The following is a 21,498-nucleotide window of genomic DNA, read 5'->3' as shown; positions in this document are numbered from 1 at the left end:
TCTTCCACACTGCCTCAAACTTTTTTTCTGCTTGTGGACTATAAATCAGATTGCTTGAATCGAGTAGCAAGATACTGAAATCATGTTATTCAAACTGCAAGAAACTGTGGAAATGTTAACCAGCTTCAGCATTCAAAACACATGGTGGCCTGGGCTCCTTTCCAAATCTGGTAGGGGTTCCTGTCGTCAAGCATTCCTATAAAACATTTCTATATATTCAAAATGCCCACTTTATAATTGTCACCCCATCACCACTCTTTCTAGTCCAATGTATGCTCAGAAAAACATTTTTGACAAACGAGTAGGGCAAACTGTGTAAACGTCTTTCACTTACCATGGATCATGTGCCATTAACTTTTTACAGGTTCCATTCTTTAAACCACCGTGATAATAAATGTAGTAACCAATTTCTGAGTAATCACTTCAAATAACCTGTAAACCTCTTGTAATGCGGAATTGTGAGATACATTCTCAACGTCACACTGAATAATTTCACTGTACAATCCCACTGCTCCTTATCGGCTGTTCTTGTCGCACGCACCCTCTGCTCCTTCAATATCAGGTATTTCTCCTCCCCTGCTTTCCATTCTATTATATATGTGGACTTGTATTTACTTTGTACAGCCACCAGAGGGCTCATTCCCTGGAGTCCTAAGGGATCCCATAACCCCTTGGAAGCACAGGTATTTGAGGAGGCTTCACAGGTTGGAGAGGCACTCTGGAGACCTGCAATAAAAGACTGTCACACTTTACTTTGAGCTCAGTGTTCAGTCTGACTCTTTCTCCATACATAACAACTGGAGATGAGATACAGATAGCGGACCCAAACATGCAGAGAACAGTGGGCATCCTGCAGAAATTCTCGGAGGGAGATGATTGAGTCGCTCCACAAAATTTCCCAACAAATACTTTGCGGCTAATGAGCTAGATGGGGAAGAGAGCGCTGCCAAACGAAGGGTGATCCTCCTCACCATCTGTGGGGCACCAACGTATGGCCTCATGAAGAATCTGCTCACTCCAGCGAAACCCACGGAGAAATCGTACAACAATTTGTGCACACTGGTCCGAGAGCATTTGAACCGGAAGGAAAGCGTTCTGATGGCGAGATACCCGTTCTACACCTACAAAATGTCTGAAGGCCAGGAAGTGGTGAGTTATGTCGCCGAGCTAAGACACCTTGCAGGACATTGCGAATTTGAAGGATATTTGGAGCACATGCTCAGAGACTTTTTCATGCTTGGCATTGGCCACAAAACCATACTTCGCAAACTTTTGACTGTAGAGACTTCAACCTTGAGTAAGGCCATAGCAATAGCCCAGGCATTCATTGCCACCAGTGACAATACGAAACAAATCTCTCAGCACACAAGTGCTGCTACAAGTACTGTGAACAAAGTGATGTTGTTTTCGAATCGTAACGTACAGGGCAGGTCACATATACCTGCAACTGCATGTCCGCAGATAACTCAGAGTCCACCGTCAAGGGTGAGAATGCAAGGCCATTAACATGTTGTTGGCGCTGTGGGGGTGATCATCATTTCCATTCATGCCGATTCAAAGAGTACGTTTGCAAGGGCTGTGGAACAATGTGACACCTCCAACGAGTGTGCAGCTGAGCTGCTAAGCCTGTTAAACCTGCCAACCACCATGTTGCAGAGAAGGACAGATCTACGGAGAATCACGATGAACCAGAGCCTCAGATAAAGGAGGCAGAGGTACATGGGGTGCAAAACTTCACCACGAATTGTCCCCCAGTAATGCTGAATGTTGAACTAAATGGACTCCCGGTGTCAATGGAGCTCGATACAGCGCAAGCCAGTCCATCATGGGCAAAAAGACTTTCGAAAGGTTGTGGTACAACAAGGCCTCAAGGCCAGTCTTATCTCCAGTTCGCATGAAACTAAGAACTTACATGAAAGAACTGATTCCTGTAATCGACAGTCCTACAATGGTCTCCTACAATGGAGCGGTGCACAAGCTACCACTCTGGGTGATACCAGGCGATGGTCCCATGCTGCTCGGCAGGAGTTAGCTGGGAAAGATACGCAGGAACTGGGATGACGTCCGAGCGTTATCGCCCACTTTGTGTGCCCAGGTCTTAAACAAATTTCCTTCGCTGTTCGAACCAGGCATCGGGAAATTCCAAGGAGCAAAAGTGCAGATCCACCTAATTCCGGGGGCACGACCCATCCATCACAAGGCGAGAGCAGTACCGTACATGATGAGAGAAAGGGTAGAGATCGAGCTAGACAGGCTGCAACGAGAGGGCATCATTTCACCGATCGAGTTCAGCGAGTGGGCCAGTCCTATTGTACCAGTCCTCAAGGGAGACAGCACCATCAGAATCTCTGGCAATTGCAAAGTAACTATCAATCGTTTCTCCCTGCAGGACCAATACCCACTACCAAAGGCCAATGACCTCTTTGCAACACTGGCGGGAGGAAAGACGTTCACGAAGTTGGATCTGACTTCAGCCTACATGACGCAGGAACTGGAGGAATCATCAAAGGCTCTCACCTGCATCAACAGATGCCCATTTGGATTCCAATCAGCAACGGCGATATTCCAGAAAAACATAGAAAGTTTACTGAAGTTGATCCTGCACACCACGGTCTTCCACGACAACATCTTGGTCACAGGTCGGAACACAGTCGAGCGCCTACAGAACCTGGCGGTTCTTAGTCGACTCAACCGTGTGGGGCTCAGGTTAAAATGCTCAAAGTACGTTTTCCTGGTGCCTGAAGTGGAATTCTTGGGAAGGAGGATTGCAGCGGACGGCATCAGGCCCACCAACGCAAAGATGGAGGCAATCAAGAACGCACCGAGGCCACAGAACGTGACGGAGCTGCAGTCGTTTCTGGGACTCTTGAACTACTTTGGTAACTTCTTACCGGATCTCAGCACACTGCTAGAGCCACTGCATGTCTTACTACAAAAAGGGGACAAATGGGTTTGAGGCAAAAGCCAAGAAAATGCCTTTTTAAAAGTGAGAAAATTGTTATTCTCAAACAAATTGCTTGTGTTGTATGATCCATGTAAGCGTTTGGTACTAGCATGTGATGCGTCATCATATGGCGTCGGGTGTGTATTGCAACAAGCTAATGATTTCAGGAAACTGCAACCGGTTGTTTATGCATCCAGGAGTCTGTCGAAGACAGAGAGCCTACAGCATGATTGAAAAAGAAGTGTTAGCATGTGTCTATGGGGTAAAGAAAATGCATCAATACCTGTTTGGGCTAAAATTCGAATTGGAAACTGACCATAAGCTACTTATATCCCTGTTTTCCGGAGAGTAAAGGGATAAATACCAACGCATCGGCCTGCATCCAGAGATGGGCGCTCACGTTGTCCGCATACAACTACGCCATCCGCCACAAGCCAGGCACGGAAAACTGCGCCGATGCTCTCAGTAGGCTGCCATTGCCCACCACGGGGGTTGAAATGGCGCAGCCAGCAGATCTAGCCATGGTTATGGAAGTATTTGAGAGTGAGCAATCACCCGTCATTGCCCAGCAGATCAAAACCTAGACAAGCCAGGACCCCTTATTATCTCTAGTCAAAAACTGTGTGCTTCACGGGAGCTGGTCCAATGGTCCCAGTGGAAATGCAGGAAGAGATAAAGCCGTTCCAGCAGCGCAAAGATGAAATGTCTATACAGGCAGATTGCCTTCTGTGGGGCAATCGCGTAGTGGTCCCCAAGAAGGGCAGAGACACTTTCATCAATGATCTACACAGTACCCAGCCAGGCATCGTAATGATGAAAGCGATAGCCAGATCCCACGTGTAGTGGCCCAGTATCAATGCGGACATAGAGTCCTGCATTCACAGATGTAATACATGCTCGCAGTTATGCAATGTACCCAGGGAGGTGCCGCTAAGTTTATGGTCTTGGCCCTCCAAACCGTGGTCTAGGGTACACGTAAAATGTTCCTTGTGGTTGTAGACGCGTAATCCAAGCAGATTGAATGTGAGACAATCTCGGCTAGCATGTCCGCTGCCACTGCTGAAAACCTGCGGGCCATGTTTGCCACACACAGCTTACCCGATGTCCTGGTAGAAACATAGAAAATAGGTGCAGGAGTAGGACATTCGGCCTTTCGAGCCTGCATCGCCATTCAATAAGATCATGGCTGATCATTCCTTCAGTACCCCTTTCCTGCTTTCTCTCCATACCCCTTGATCCCCTTAACCGTATGAGTCATATCTAACTCCTCTTGAATATATCCAGTGAACTGGCAGCAACAACTCTCTGCGGCAGGAAATTCCACAGGTTAACAACTCTCTGAGTGAAGAAGTTTCTCCTCATCTCAGTCCTAAATGGCCTTCCCCTTATCCTAAGACTATGTCCCTGGTTCTGGACTTCCCCAACATCGGGAACATTCTTCCCGCATCGAACCTGTCCAGTCCCGTCAGAATCTTATATGTTTCTATGAGATCCCCTCTCATCCTTCTAAACTCCAGTGAATAAAGGCCCAGTTGATTCAGTCTCTCCTCATATGACAGCCCAGCCATCCCTGGAATCAGTCTGGTGAACCTTCGCTGCACTCCCTCAATAGCAAGAACATCCTTCCTCAGATTAGGAGACCAAAACTGAAACACAATATTCTAGGTGAGGCCTCACTAAGGCCCTGTACAACTGCATTAAGACCTCCCTGCTTCTATATTCAAATCCCCTAGCTATGAAGGCCAACATACCATTTGCCTTCTTTACTGCCTGCTGTACCTACGTGCCCACTTTCAATGACTGATGAACCATGACACCCAGGTCTCGTTGCACCTCCCCTTTTTCTAGTCTGCCGTCATTCAGATAATATTCTGCTTTCGTGTTTTTGCCCCCAAAATGGATAACCTCACATTTATCCACATTATAATACATCTGCCCACTCACCTAACCTGTCCAAGTCACCCTGCAGCCTCTTACCATCCTCCTCACAGCTCACACCGCCACCCAGTTTAGTATCATCTGCAAACTTGGATATATTACACTCTATTCCTTCATCCAAATCATTGATGTATATTGTAAAGAGCTGGGGTCCCAGCACTGAGCCCTGCGGCATTCCACTAGTCACTGCCTGCCATTCTGAAAAGGACCTGTTTATCCCGACTCTCTGCTTCCTGTCTGCCAACCAGTTCCCTATCTAAGTCAGTATATTACCCCCAATACCATGTGCTTTGATTTTGCGCAAAAATCTCTTGTGCAGGACCTTGTCAAAAGCCTTTTGAAAGTCCAAATACACCACATCCACTGGTTCTCCCTTGTCCACTCTGCTAGTTACATCCTCAAAAAATTCCCGAAGATTCATCAAGCATGATTTCCCTTTCATAAATCCATGCTGACTTGGTCCAATCCTGTCACTGCTTTCCAAATGCGCTGCTATTTCATCCTTCATGATTGATTCCAACATTTTCCCCACTACTGATGTCAAGCTAACCGGTCTATAATTACCCGTTTTCTCTCTCCCTCCTTTTTTGGTGAGCGACAACGGGCCATGTTTTACCAGTGCTGAGTTCAAAGAATTCATGACCCGTAACGGGATCAAACATGTCACATCTGCCCCGTTTAAACCAGCGTCCAATGGTCAGGCAGAGAGCAGTGCAAACCATCAAGCAAGGCTTGAAGAGGGTAACTGAAGGCTCACTGCAGACTCGCCTATCCAGAGTCCTGCTTAGCTACCGCACGAGACCCCACTCGCTCACTGGGATCCCACCTGCTGAACTGCTCATGAAAAGAGCACTTAAGACAAGGCTCTCGTTAGTTCACCCTGATCTACATGAACAGGTGGCGAGCAGCTGGCTTCAACAAAGTGCAGACCATGATTGTGCAAATGTGCTATGCGAGATTGAAATCAATGATCCGATATTTGTGTTAAATTATGGACAAGGTCCCAAGTGGTTCCCGGCACTGCCGTGGCCAAAGAGAAGAGCAGGGTGTTTCGGGTCAAACTTTCAAATGGACTCATTCACCAGAAACACTTGGACCAAATCAAGCTCAGATTCACGGACTATCCTGAGCAACCCACCTTGGAACCTACCTTTTTTGATCCCTCAACATACACACCAGTGGCAACTGGCACCACGGTTGACCACGAAGCAGAAACCATCATCCACAGCAGCCCTGCAGGGCCTAACACACCGGCAGCCCAGCAAGGCCAGCTGCACAGCAGCCCAGCGAGGGCCCAACAAATGACTCAACAACACCAGCTTTCACACCGAGATGGTCAACCAGGGCAAGAAGGGTCCCAGATCGACTCACATTGTAAATAGTTACACGATTGACTTTGGGTGGGGGGTGGTGTGGGTGGGTGGGGGGGGGAGGAGCGTGGACTGTTGTTATATATGTGGACTTGTATTTACTTTGTACAGCCACCAGTGGGTTCATCCCTATGGAGTCCCAAGGGATCCCATAATCCCTTGGGAGCACAGGTATTTAAGGAGGCTTCACAGGTTGGAGAGGCACTCTGGAGACCTGCAATAAAAGACTAAGGTCACACTTTACTTTGATCTCACAGTATTCAGTCTGACTTTCTCCATACACAACACATTCCACCATCAACTTTCAGCTACTGTGCCCCTGCCCTCTAGAACTCTCCCAAAATCCCGTTTATCTCACCACCTCCTTTCCTCGCTGCTTTAAAAGACTTCCTTAAAGCCCTGTGACCATGCTTTTGCCTCCATCCCCTAACCCTTTTTATCTTGTGCCCAACATCCAGCTTTTTGTTCTCTGCTTAAGGAGCACCATTGAAATGCAAGTTGTTAAAAGGATCAGGCATCACCACCAATCATTATTCATTACATTCTTTGTATAATTAATTGCAGTTCTGGTGTTCATCAGGACTTGGATATGGAATTGCTGCTGTCGACAAGAAGGTTAGAGAGTGATGTGCAACAACTTGTTCTTGGGTATGGGTGATGTACATAATTGCACTTAGTACTCATCCTCCCTATATTGATTTGGGTAAATATTAGTAATTAATTAAATGTTGACTGAACTTGCTGGAAATGCACAGATGATCAGTCAGCAACTGTAGAGTAAAATCATAGGTTAATGTTTTGGTGAGGGGTATGCACTTGGATTGTTAACTTGTCTTTTCTCTTGGCTGATCTGCTCTGTATGTCCAGCACTTGAAGTTTTTTTTTCTTTTTTTTATTAACTGCTATTTACTAATTGAAAGCACCACTTACAGCAAAAGATTAGGACATGTGACAATTAGTATTGGCCTGTGCTTGGAATGACATATAGGGCCCAAGTTTCCACACGATAAAAAACGGGCGCCCCTCCGAGCTGGGCGCCCGTTTTTCGCGCCTAAAACGGCGCTGGAAAAAAAACGCGCGATTCTGGAGCGCTTTGCAGCTCCTTATCTGTTTGGCGCAGCGCCCAGGGGGGCGGAGCCTACACTCGCGCCGATTTTGTAAGTGGGAGGGGGCGGGTACTATTTAAATTCGTTTTTTTCCTGCCGGCAACGCTGTGCGTGCGCGTTGGAGCATTCGCACACGCGCAGTGTGAAGGAAACATTGGCACTCGGTCATTTTTGTAGTTCTTTGTAGCTGTTTAATTTTTGAACATTTTTTAATAAAAGCACATTGCCATCAGCACATCAGCACTGAGGCTTCCTGCTGCCTGCCTGCCCCTCCCTCCCTCCCTCCCGTTCGCGGGAACGACGCCACATCGATGAGCTGACTGAAGCACTTTCACACAGGTAGGAAGATGGTTTATTTAATCTTTTCTTTGCTTTTAAATGTTTATTCAGGTTGGATTTATTTGTATAATATTTGTAGAAGTATAAGTAAGGATTTATTGTAGAATTTAATGAGTTCCCTTCCCCCCCCCTTCCCCCCCACCTCGTTCTGGACGCCCAATTTGTAACCTGCGCCTGATTTTTTAATGTGTAGAACAGGTTTTTTCAGTTCTACAAAAATCTTCACTTGCTCCCTTCTAAGTTAGTTTGGAGTGCGTTTTCACTGTGGAAACTTTGAAATCAGGAGTCAGTGGCCGGATACGCCCCCTTTTGAAGAAAAAATTCTGTTCCAAAGTAGAACTGTTCTACCTGACTAGAACTGCAGAAAAAAAAATGTGGAGAATTGCGATTTCTAAGATAGTCCGTTCTCCACCAGTTGCTCCTAAAAATCAGGTGCAAATCATGTGGAAACTTGGGCCCATACAGTGCTGTGTTAAATTATATTTATAGATAAATCTACATTATACACTTTGCAATACAATATTCCTTGGAAAAAGAGTCAAAATCTTCTGAATGCTGTTGCCTTAGGCTTTTAAAGAGATTTGCTGGCTTCCATACACAATTTTATCCTCTTTGAATTGTTTCAATAAAATTACATATCCAGTACCATATATTTTGTACATATTCAATGTTCTGCAGCATTGCTATAAGTAGACACACAGATTACATGGGGCTTCAGTGATGGCTGAAATGATTGCATACCAACTGATTTTTCTTTGGAAGGATGCAATGGTGTATAATTCAAATTGGGTTTTGAGTTTTTAAATTCTCAATTATAGCTGTGGTGGGTATGGGTTATCCTATAATAATCTAACATGACGAAATGCAAACACTTTATAATTAGTTGTAATTGCTTATGGGCTAGGGTGGCAAAAATAAAAACAGTTGCTATTTGATGCCTGCTGGAAAGTGCATGTGTGGACTTCTTGTGAGGCTCAGAGTGCACTTGGTTGTGATGCTCCACCATAGTTAGATAATATGCAAACATTCACTGTTCAAGATTGCACAATAAGAATTGCCACTTGGCCAAGGTATTTAAAGCTCAAGAACTAGAAAAGTAACCATATCTGATTGAGTAACAACTGCTACACAGACACCTAGAAATTTGGTCACCACAAATCTTTTCCAGTCTGTAAGTAAACATTCTGTAAAGGGGTGGCCGAGCTTTCTAAACAGCTTCAGCTCTCAAGGTTTGCAATGAAGTATAGAAGATCAACTATTTAAATTATGACTACTAAAGGTTCATAGTATTTCCAGTTATGTTAGTCTAGTTCTTATACACCATATTTCTCTTCCAGGATAGGAATGATAATGTCTGAAATAAAACAATTATTACGGTTGTAAGCATATTCCAATTCTTGGAATTACTTAAATATATTCCATTTGATTATTTTACTTATATGAAACAATTACCATGTCTTAAAAGTTAATAAATACCAACTCATTTTTTAAATCAGCCTTATGGGGGAAAAAAAACAGGAAAATATTAATCTTATCCATAGAATTATCTAACAAATTACCCTTTCAAATGCATATTAGTATCAATTAATATTGTTACCTTCAACTAAAAGAAATACTCCAGGAAAGACTCAAATAATTGTATTTTGCTTACTTGAAGAAATGGTCTAAGGAGTCCTGAAAGCTGGTGTCGACTACCACTCAAAGTAAATTACCCTTAATAAAGGAATCAAAAAGGAGGGAAACTGAATGGCGTAGCAGGTTAGCATCTCTGTGTCCTGTCTTCAACTCCAACTCCAGATAATGGGATAAAATATGCACTAGTTTTGAATATATTACCAGAGGTGAAAGAAGATCCCATAGCACAATCATCAGCAAAGTGATGGAAGGTGTCGTCGACAGTGCTATCAGGCAGCATTTACTCACTGATGCTCTGTTTGGGTTCCGCCAGGACCACTCAGCTCCAGACGTCATTGCAGACTTGGTCCAAACATGGATAAAAGAGCTGAATTCTAGAGGTACGGGGAGAGTAACTACACTTGATATCAAGACAGCATTTGACTGTGTGTGGCATCAAGGAGCCTGTTATGTATGTAAACCTGTAAATACCATGTAAATACCATGTCTAACCACCAGAGGGCTTATCCCCTGGAGTTCCAAGGGATCCCACAATCCCTTTGGAGCAGCTATATATAAGGAGGCCTCACAGGCTGGAGAGGCACTCTGAGATCTGTAGTAAAGATCTATGGTCACACCTTACTTTTGAGCTTGCAGTATCTAGTCTGACTCTTTATTCAAGACATAACAACTGGTGACGAGATACAAATGACGAACCCCACCGCAACAATGCAGAGAACTGTGGGCATCCTGGAAAAATTTTCGGAGGGAGATGATTGGGAAACCTTCGTGGAGCGACTTGACAATACTTCGTGGCCAACGAGCTGGAAGGAAAAGTGAACGCTGCCAAACGAAGGGCGATCCTCCTCACAGTTTGCGGGGCACCAACTTATGGCCTCATTAAAAATCTGCTCGCTCAAACGAAACCCACAGACAAGTCGTACAATGATTTGTGCACACTGGTCTGGGAGCATCTAAACCCGAAGGAAAGCGTTCTGATGGCGAGGTATCGGTTCCACATGTACAAGAGGTCTGAGCGCCAGGAAATGATGAGCTACGTTGCCGAGCTAAGGTGCTTTGCAGGACATTGTGAATTTGAAGGACACTTGGAGCACATGCTCAGGGACTTCTTTGTACTTGGCATTGGCCATGAAGTAATACTTCGCAAACTTGTGACTGTAGAGACCCCAACCTTGAGTAAAGCCATAGCGATAGCCCAGGCGTTTATTGCCGCCAGTGACAATACCAAACAAATTTCTCAGCACACTAGTGCTGCTGCAAGTACTGTGAACAAAGTAACGTTGTTTTCGAATCAAAATGTACAGGGCAGAACTTACATGCCTGTAGCTGCACGTCCGCAGGTGACTCAGAATCCACCGTCAAGGGTGGTGAATACAAGGCCATTAACACCTTGTTGGCGCTGTAGGAGTGATCATCGTTTCCATTCATGCCGCTTCAAAGAATATGTTTGAAGGGCTGTGGAACAATGGGACATCTCCAACGTATGTGCAGATGAGCTACAAACCCTGCTAATCCTGCAAACCACCATGTTGCAGAGGAGGACAGATCCACGGTGGATCATGACTAACCAGAGCCTCAGACTGAGGAGGCAGAGGTATATGGGGTGCACACATTTACCACAAAGTGTCCCCCGATAATGCTGAAGGTTGAATTAAATGGACTCCCGGTGTCCATGGAGCTGGACATGGGCACAAGCCAGTCCATAATGAGCAAAAAAACTTTCGATAAGTTGTGGTGCAGCAAGGCCTCAAGGCCAGTCCTGACTCCAATTCGTACTAAACTGAGAACGTATACAAAGGAACTGATTCCCGTAATCGGCAGTGCGACCGTAAAGTTCTCCTATGATGGAGTGTTGCATGAGTTACCACTCTGGGCGGTACCAGGCGATGGCCCCATGTTGTTCGGCAGGAGCTGTCTGGGAAAGATACACTGGAACTGGGACGACGTCCGAGCAATTTCGTTCATCGACAACACCTCATGTGCCCAGGTCCTAAACATGTTCCCCTCGCTGTTCGAACCAGGCATCAGGAAGTTCCAAGGAACAAAAGTGCAGATCCATTTGATTCTGGGGGCGCAACCCATCCATCACAAGGCGAGAGCGCTACCTTACATGATGAGAGGGTGGAGATCAAGCTGGACAGGCTGCAACGAGAGAGCATCATTTCGCCTATCAAATTCAATGAGTGGGCCAATCTGATTGTTCCAGTCCTCAAGGGAGACGGCACCGTCAGAATCTGTGCTGATTACAAAGTAACTATCAATCATTTCTCACTGCAGGATCAATACCCGCTACCAAAGGCAGACAACCTATTTGCGACGCTGGCAGGAGGGAAAATGTTCACGAAGCTGGACTTGACCTCGGCCTACATGATGCAGGAGCTGGAGGAATTATTGAAAGGCCTCACCTGCATCAACACGCACAAAGGTCTCTTCATTTACAACAGATGCCCGTTCGGGATTCGATCGGCCACGGCGATATTCCAGAGGAACATGGAAAACTTGCTGAAGTCGGTCCTACGCACGGTGGTCTTCCAGGACGACATCTTGGTTACAGGTCAGGACACCGTCGAGCGGTTTATAGTCGGCTTAATCGTGTGGGGCTCAGGCTAAAACTCTTGAAGTGCGTTTTCCTGGCACCTGAAGTGGAGTTCCTGGGGAGAAGAATCGCGGCGGACGGCATCAGGCCCACTGATTCAATGACGGAGGCAATCAAAAACGCACCAAGACCACAGAACGTGATGGAGCTGCGGTCGTTTCTAGGACTCCTGAACTACTTTGGTAACTTCTTACCGGGTCTTAGCACACTTTTAGAACCCCTGCACTCTTTACTGCGTAACGGAGATGAATGGGTATGGGGTAAAAGCCAAGAAAATGCCTTTGAGAAAGCTAGGAAGCTGTTATGTTCAAACAAATTGCTTGAGTTATACGATCCATGTAAGCGTTTGGTACCAGCATGTGATGCATCATCCTACGGGGTCGGGTGTGTATTGCAACAAGCTAATGAATTTGGGAAATTGCAACCGGTTGCTTATGCATCCAGAAGTCTATCTAAGGCCGAGAGGGCATATAGTAGGATTGAAAAAGAAGCGTTAGCATGTGTTGACGGGATAAAGAAAATGCATCAATATCTGTTCGGGCTCAAATTATATCCCTCTCTTCTGAAAGCAAGGGGATAAATACGAATGCATCGGCCCGCTTCCAGAGATGGGCGCTCACATTGTCCACATACAACTACGCCATCTGCCACAGGCCAGGCACAGAAAACTGTGCCAATGCTCTCAGTAGGCTGCCATTGCCCACCACAGGGTTGGAGATGGCACAGCCTGCAGATTTAGTTCTGGTAACGGAAGCATTCGTGAGTGAGCAATCACCTGTTACCACCCGACAGATTAGAACTTGGATGAACCAGGAACCCTTGCTTACCTGAGTAAAAAGCTGTGTGCTCCATGAGAGTTGGCCTAGTGTCCCGTTAGAGATGCAGGAAGAAATAAAGCCGTACCACCGGCGCAAAGATGAAATGTGTTTACAGGCAGACTGCCTCCTATGGGGTAATCGGGTAGTGGTGCCAAAAAAGGGCAGGGACACTTTCATTAGCATTCCACAGCACCCACCCAGACATTGTAATGATGAAAGCAATAGCCAGATCCCACGTTTAGTGGCCTGGTATCGATGCAGACTTAGAGTCCTGCGTGCACAAATGTAATACATGTTCACAGTTAAGCAATGCACCCAGGAAGGTGCCACTAAGTTTATGCTCCTGGCCCTCCAAACCGTGGTTCAGGGTCCATGTCGACTATGCAGGCCCATTCTTGGGAAAAATGTTCTTCGTGGTTGTGGATGCGTATTCCAAATAATGTCAACAAGCACGTCCGCTGCCACCATTGAATGCCTACAGGCCATGCTTGCCACTCACGGCCTGCCTGATGTCCTTGTAAGTGACAATGGGCCTTGCTTTACCAGTGCCGAGTTCGAGGAGTTCATGACCCGCAATGGTATCAAACATGTCACATCTGCCCCGTTTAAACCAGCGTCCAACGGTCAGGCAGAACGAGCAGTTCAAACAATCAAGCAGAGCTTGAAAAGGGTAACTGAACGCTCACTGCAGACTCGCTTATCCCGAGTCCTGCTCAGTTACCGCACAAGACCCCACTCGCTCACTGGGGTCCCTCCCGCTGAACTGCTCATGAAAAGGGCACTTAAGACAAGGCTCTTGTTAGTCCACCCTGATCTACATGAACAGGTAGAGAGCAGGTGGCTTCAACAAAATACATATCATGATTGCGCAAATGTGTCACACGAAATTGAGATAAATGATCCTGCATTTGTGTTGAACTATGGACAAGGTTCCAATTGGCTTTCTGGCACTGTTTTGGCCAAAGAGGGGAGTAGGGTGTTTGTAGTCAAACTCTCAAATGGACTCACCTGCAGGAAACACTTGGACAAAACCAAACTCAGATTTACGGCTATCCAGAACAACCCACAATAGACTCCACCTTTTTCGACCCTCCAATACACACACAAGTGGCAACCGACCCAGCAGTTGACCACAAAGCAGAACCCATCACCCGCAGCAGCCCAGCAGGACTCTCCACCCCCAGCAGCGCAGCAGCCCAGCGAGGGCCCAACAAACGACTCACCAAAACTAGCATTTGCACCGAGACGATCAACCAGGAAAAGGAAGGCCCCAAATCGACTCACATTGTAAATAGTTACACTATTGACTTTGGCGGAGATGGGGGGATGCGGGGAAAGAGTGTGTTGTTATGTATGCAAACCTGTAAATACCATGTCTGACCACCAAAGGGCTTATCCCCTGGAGTCCCAAGGGATCCCACAATCCCTTGGGAGCACCTGTATATAAGTAGGTCTCACAGGCTGGAGAGGCACTCTTGAGATCTGTAATAAAGGACTACGGTCACACCTTACTTTGAGCTTGCAGTGTCTAGTCTGACATTCAAGACATAACAGAGCCCTAGTAAAATTGTAATCGGGGGAAAACTGGCTGGAGTCATACCTAGCACAAAGGAAGATGGTTGTGGTTGTTGGAGGTCAATCATCTCAGCCCCAGTACATCGCTGCAGGAGTTCCTCAGGGCAGTATCCTAGGCCCAACCATCTTCAGCTGCTTCATCAATGACCTTCCCTCCATCATAACGTCAGAAGTGAGGATATTTGCTGATGACCGCACAGTGTTCAGTTCCATTCGCAACTCCTCAGGTAATGAAGCATTCTATGCCCATATGCAGCAAGACCTGGACGACATTTAGGCTTGGGCTGATAAGTGGCAAGTAACATTTGCGCCACACAAGTGCCAGGCAATGACTATCTCCAACAAGAGAGAATCCAACCATCTCCCCTTGACAGTCAATGGCATTACCATCGCCAAATCCCCCACCACCAATATCCTGAGGGTCATCATTGACCAGAAACTTAACTGGACCAGCCACATATATACTGTGGTAAAAGTGGGTCAGAGACTGGGTATTCTGTGGCGAGTGTCTCACCTCCTAACTCCCCAAAGCCTTTCCACCATCTACAAGGCACAAGTCAGGAATGTGATGGACTACTCTCCACTTGCCTGGATGAGTGCAGCTCCAACAACACTCAAGAAACTCGACACCATCCAGGACAAAGCAGTCCGCTTGATTGGCACCCCATCCATCACCTTCAACATTCACTCCCTCCACCACTGATGCAACTTGGCTGCAGTGTGTAGCATCTACAAGATACATTGCAGCAACTCGCCAAGGCTTCTTCAGCAGCACCTTCCAAACCCGTGACCTCTACCAACTAGAAGGACAAGGGCAGCAGGCATATGGGAACACCACCTTCAAGTTCCACTCCAAGTTACACACCATCCTGACTTGGAAATATTTCACCATTGCTTCATCGTCTCTGGGTCAAAATTCTGGAACTCCCTCCCTATCAGCACTGTGGGAGTACCTTCCCCACAAGGACTGCAGTGATTCAAGGTGGCAGCTCACCACCACCTTCTCAAGAGCAATAAATGCTGGCCTTGCCAGTAACGCCCACATCCCAGGAACGCATGAAAAAAAACTAATAGGGAGATTTCTCAGTGATTGGCCAATATTCCTCCCTTAACCAACACCACCAAAAATTAGATTGTCGCTAATAAATGTATTCCACTTCTGATTTTCATAACAATATGACACTATAAAGGTGCCAGATAATATGGAGTAATGAACACTAAATCCCCACTGTCTTAGTTTCAGCACCAAGCTGAGCAGCTTTCTAATATAAAATGTCATTAGAACAGCATTTGCAACTTTACCATTGTGGTTGTGGATATTCCAGTAAAAGACCAGTGATATCAAAATATGCATTGGTGCCTCGAAAACTCAACCCACTCCATGTCAAAAATAAACATGGTGACCCTGGCAGCAAGAGGCATTGCCAGTGACTATTTACCTTTGGCACTGTCGGAGTTCTGCTTCTGCGAGGAGGAAACAAATACAGCTCACAAGAAGTCATGTTCTCTGCCTTCAGAAACTTTTATGTTGTGTTGTTTATTTTACTGATTCTGAAGGATACACTGCCACCAGAGGCAATATTGCAATATAAATGGGGTATAAAGACCGTCATCATTCTGAGAGATGGGATGATCATTGGTAGATTACAAAGGAAAATACAGGATACATAATTTTATCCATATACAGGTATAATGGTAGGCCATCAGATAAGTATCACAATATAATTTTTGTGAGTTTTGCCTGGAGAATTTCTTTAACTAGACTTTTATTTGAAATCCATACCACCCAAAGTTTAAAAAGTCAATCTTCTATAAATACTAATACTCTTAACATTTTCACATATGTGAAAGTTTATCAAACTTTAAACCAAAACATAAAGGATAGGTGTCTATATAAAATCATTGCTACATGCCTTCTTAACTGCATTTTGCTTGGTTCCAAATCTCAGTTTGTGCTGGTTAATGGGTTAACCTCCTTTCTATATATAAATCATTTGAGTCTGTTTTGACCACAAGCAAAAAGCATTGCTCTTTTGCAAAAGATAGAAAGGCTCCATTAACATCTTACTGAAGAAAACCTCTCATTTATAATGCAAGAGTATATAATGTAATAATATAATGTATATTGTGATGTAATGGTAAGATTAGATGAGTGATGCATTCCCTTCATGTCTCATTTGTTTGGATTGTTGCCTTACAGATCTCACGCCTATCGTGAACGACTTTGAAGAAATGATATCATTTCTTTAGGATGGTTTCAGGCAGGATCAGTTCTTGCAGCAAACTGCTCTGAAAATTCAACTGTCAAATATCTAAACGTGAACCAGGTGGGTTTTTATAACAATCCAACAGCTTCATGGTCACTTTTACTGACACCACCATTTTATTTCCAGATTTTTTAAGTTGAATTCAAAATTCTCAAACTGCCATGGTGGGATTTTAACTCGCGTTCTCTGGATTATTAATTTGATCAGGTTTCTGGATTACTAGTCTTGTACCAGAACCACTACTAGTTGGGTGTTATAGAACTCTGAGACCAGTATCTACATAGAGAAATGCAAGTTGGGAGCACCAAGTCCTGTCTTGTTATCTGCCCAGACTCTACAGAACTCTACACATGCACATAAATACAGAGCTTCCTGTCCAGCCCTGTTAAACGTTAATTTCAAAAGACAGCTGACAAGACCATCATTATCTGCTAACATTAAAAAATGATGCTTAAAATGTTCTCATATTGCTAAATGAACTGGGCTACAGTTATACTGCAGTGGGTGCCGAGACAAATGGTGTAAGGCCGCCTCAGGGACCTGCTTTAATGGACAAAAAAAAAAATCACATGGGATGTATTGATCCGCTCAACCAAATTCTCGATATGCACTCACATCATGCAAGGTTGTGTGCCAGGGCACACTCTATCCCATGGCCTATTAAAATGTAATGTTATGTCTCATAACTGCATTAATATTTTAGCAAACCAAATTTTTAAATCAAACTGGATAGTTAGAACAGTCAAACTTTAAAATGCTGACTCATGTATTAACACAGCAGATACCTGCTAAAATTAAGACCACTGAAGTAGCCCACACAAGCAGTATTGATTAAACAGTGCTACTGGTCTGAAATCGATAGCTTCAGAGTGTTATTAGCATCTAACAACACCGGAGTTGTGCTGCAGGCTGAAAACCAGGCTTCGAGGCCTAGGCAGAGTTCACTGCTGTGTTCGCAGATATTTTCACAGCTCCACTCCTAGGTGGTCATTTAAAAATATATATTTTGAGAGCTCGTGACTGCTGGGCTGGTCTGTTTTCTCAAATCATGTTAAAAAAAAACTGACTATGATTAGGTTTGTAAAGTTCCTACGAGGTACAACCGACTATAGAGTGCTGATTAGACCTGGGGCTTGCCATCTCTCTGGAGATAGACTCCGCCACGGTGTGTAGCCCAGCAGTAAAGACCACCTCCTCCATGGGGTCTCCTCCATGGGGTCTCATACTGCCGCATTCTAGGAACAGCTTGTTGCTGCATTCCTATCAGACAAGGAGCCCGCTCCACAATTCAATTAGATTATGGCTCATCAGTATCTTAATTCCATTTGCACAACTTGGTTCCATATCCCTTAATTTCCCTCGCCTATCAAAATTCTATCAATCTCAGTTTTGGAATTTTTTAGCTAACTGAGCCCAACAATTTTTTTTGGGGGGGCGGGGGGTGGGGTGGAGGGCGGGGAAAGAGTTCCAGATTTCCATTACACTTTGTGTGAAGAAGTGCTTTCTGACATCATCCCTGAACGGCCTAACTCTAATTTTAAGGTAATGCTTCCTTGTTCTGTACTCCCCCACCAGAGGAAATAATCCCTCTCTATCTACCCTATCAAATGCTTTAATCATCTTAAACACCTCAGTTAGATCACCCCTCAATCTTCTATACACAAGGGAATCATCATCATCATCGGCAGTCCCTCGGAATCGAGGAAGACTTCCTTCCACTCTTAACATGAGTTCTTTGGTGGCTGAACAGCCCAATACGAGAACCATAGTCTCTGTCACAGGTGGGACAGATAGTCGTTGAGGGTAAGGGGAGGGTGGGACATATTTGCCGCACGCTCTTTCCGCTGCCTGTGCTTGATTTCTGCATGCTCTCGGTGATGATACTCGAGGTGCTCAGCGCTCTCCCGGATGCACTTCCTTCACTTAGGGCGGCCTTTGGCCAGGAACTCCCAGGTGTCAGTGGGGATGTTGCACTTTATCAGGGAGGCTTTGAGGGTGTCCGTGTAAGGTTTCCGCTGCCCACCTTTGGCTTGTTTGCCGTGAAGGAGTTCTGAGTACAGCGCTTGCTTTGGGAGTCTCGTGTCTGGCATGTGAACTATGTGGCCTGCCCAGCGGAGCTGATCAAGTGTGGCCAGTGCTTAAATGGAAATACAAGGGAATACAAGCCTAGTCTATGCAACTGGTCCTCATAACTTAGCCCCTATAATTTCTGGAGCCCATCCAAGGCCAATATATCCATCCTGAAGTGTTGGACTGAGATTGGGACTCGTACTGTAATTTTTACATCCCTGCCCAGCAAACCCCACTGGCAACAATACAGAAATCAATGCAAACTTTCCTTTTCAGCTGGTAGAAGCTGTTGGTGTCAGTACCGGCGGGGGGTGACACCTACCTGTCCTGGTGAGCCTGTCGAGCCTCTCGACACTGGCCGAGGAGAGGCGGCGGACCCTGGGGCTGCTGATGGGAGTGGCCGGGTTGGAGAACTCCGAGTCCGGCTCGGCGTTCGCCTCCTCCCGGGACAGCAGCAGCTCTTTGGCGCATTTGTGACAGACACTGTGCTGGCAGGGCAGGATCAGGGGGTGAGTGAAGAGCTCCTTACACGACGGGCAGATCAGCTCCCGCTCGATGTTTTTAATGGGAACCTGCAAAAAGGAGAGAGACGCTCATCCACACCCAGCGCTGCAACTAAACACGCACCACCCGGCACTCGCATAATAACAGCTTCTGCAAACTCCCAGACAGCAGACAGGTGTTTGAAGTTTAGTTAACACTCGCATCACTAGTTTAATATATAGAATTGTTTTAAAATAGCAAGTGATCCACACAGACAATAACATGCAAGATATTGAGTTATCGAGTCTGTGCTGAACATTACACCAAGAAGGAAAGGTTACAAAATGTATCTCATAATGATAAGCTGAAGAGGGGCAAACAGTAGCGAGAGTGTGGCTGACGGAGGAATGCTGATCTGCATCGCTGGACGATGGGGAACAAGTCACGCTATGTGGGCGAGTTTGTTCAACCGAGAGTCAAATAGGCTGTCAGTGTGTCTCAGTCCCGCCTCAGACCTCTGCAAGAAGTCCGTCCACCAGCTTCACTACTTACACGTTTGTGCTTGTTAACCGACATGGTCCAGATTTTGCTCCTTGTCTCATATCGACATTCACGCCGGTGATGAGACATGTAAAAGTGGACGAGCGAGAAAGTTCAGCAACAGGCCATCTGCAGACTGGCACAGCGGCGGGGATTGAACTGGGAGGGACCTTGGGTCCTAGCATGAAGCAAACTTGGCAGAAATAAAGCTGGGCTGGAGGAAGGGTCGCCATGGAAACCGCGAGGAAAGCTAAGTTTTAACGCAAACCCCTTCTGGATCCGCCCTGTATGACTGAGCACCTGTTACAGAACAAGCTGTGCACAGACGGCGGAACGAGCGGCTGAGTGAGGACCCCGTGAATCAGATGGAGCAAGAATGGTGATCCCACAGCCATCAGTTGCAGAGTGTGTGAACCTGCCCCCCACACAGTGCAGTGCTCGGATTCCGTCCAACTGAAGCGGATATTAAAAGACCCATTGATACAGTGAGCAACATTGCTAGCTTCACACTCGGCCAGAGAGCAGGGTCCAGGGCCCCTTACAGACCCCGAGGACTGCTCGCCGAGACCGCCTTGCAGGATTAAGCAAACCCAGGTCAATGCCAGCCGCCTCGGTGCTGGTAGCCACAGTCAGACAGAGTGAGAGGGGATGTGTAGGGTACCGAGTGCTGTACTCTCTGGCAGTCTCCCTGCGGACTGTGCCCGACCGGCTCCCAGCGCCTGCCCTGCATCTCCAAGGAGACAGAAGGGGATAAGGATGGACCTGGACCTGCAGCTTCATTGACTGATCCCAGAATGTGGTCATTACAAGCGCCCGGTTACCAGCAAGCGTTGGATTTGGATGAAGGGACCCGTCCCGTGCACCCAGGCTGGAGATGGCCTGCCCTTGTACATACACACACAGCCCGGAGGATCGCCTACCTCACCATTGGAGATCCTGTCAACGATGAATCCAAACTCACTTATATCATCCGAATCGGACATGCTCATGGTTAAAGGCGGTTTCCTGGATAAAAGCCAGTCGGAGAGTGTGTGTGGCGGCGCTTTCGCCCCCTGTCCCGAGAATTACTTTACAGATCCTGCCCAGCCAGGCAGCTGGAGAGGTCCGATCCGATCAGCCAGTGGCCCCGCACTGAAATGCTCGGCTCGGCCTGGACTCCACCGTTCCAGTCACTTTCCTGGATCCCAAACCCCGCCCACAGCGTCCAGCCCGGGGCGTGGAGTGGAGCTATTACCGACCCACAGCCATCAGACTCGACTATGCCAACATACGCTGCTCACCACTCGCAAACACTTCTGCAAACAGATGGGGGCATTACACTAATGGGTTTACAGCCGCCGTCACCCAGGTCACCAGTTACCGTCCCTCAGCGGGAACACACCCTGCTCCTGTTACACCAACATCCCGCTCTCTAGCTGTTTTCGAAAGGACAGAAAGTCTTTACAATACACTTCCAGGACAATTCTAATTCCATGTACTGGTTTCAGGACCCACCCAGTACCCGGGGACGGGTTACTCTCGGTTGATTTATAGAATATTAAAATAAGAAGTGTTTAAATGTTATCGAGCTCGGCTTTCCATCGGAGAGCTCGCGAATTGTACCAGAGGTTTAAATATAAACGCTGCATGCAGTTTGTCCGCGTTAGAGCTTCACACATATGATGGTGCTCAAGGTCAGAGACTGAATAGGGACCAAAACGAAGACATTGACATGTGGCGATTCTATCTACACTCGAGGTTACTTACAGCCTGAATTACACAAGAGGCAACGGGTGGTTTTGTAAGAGGTGGGGATCGGGGCAGTGCTTTCGTTTAGC

The 21,498-nt window shown here is 46.3% G+C and overlaps 1 protein-coding gene across 7 annotated transcripts in view; it reads right to left on the bottom strand.

Annotated features, from left to right (window-relative positions):
• Positions 1-20,979, bottom strand: part of trim36 (tripartite motif containing 36) — a 172,050-nt gene extending 151,071 nt beyond the window's left edge. For all 7 annotated transcript variants that reach the window (XM_070883630.1, XM_070883640.1, XM_070883652.1 and 4 more), the window contains exons 1-2: positions 20,602-20,979; positions 18,981-19,230 (exon numbers count right to left, since the gene is read on the bottom strand). In XM_070883630.1, coding sequence (XP_070739731.1) covers positions 18,981-19,230; positions 20,602-20,670 — 319 coding nt within the window. In that variant the 5' untranslated portion in view covers positions 20,671-20,979. The remainder of the gene's footprint in view (positions 1-18,980; positions 19,231-20,601) is intronic.
• Positions 20,980-21,498: the final 519 nt, after the last annotated feature.

Source organism: Pristiophorus japonicus, chromosome 1, assembly GCF_044704955.1.
Source record: "Pristiophorus japonicus isolate sPriJap1 chromosome 1, sPriJap1.hap1, whole genome shotgun sequence".
In the NCBI taxonomy this organism is placed as follows: domain Eukaryota; kingdom Metazoa; phylum Chordata; class Chondrichthyes; family Pristiophoridae; genus Pristiophorus; species Pristiophorus japonicus.
Note: the sequence above shows the minus strand (reverse complement) of the source record. Positions and strands in the feature narration are given on the sequence as shown.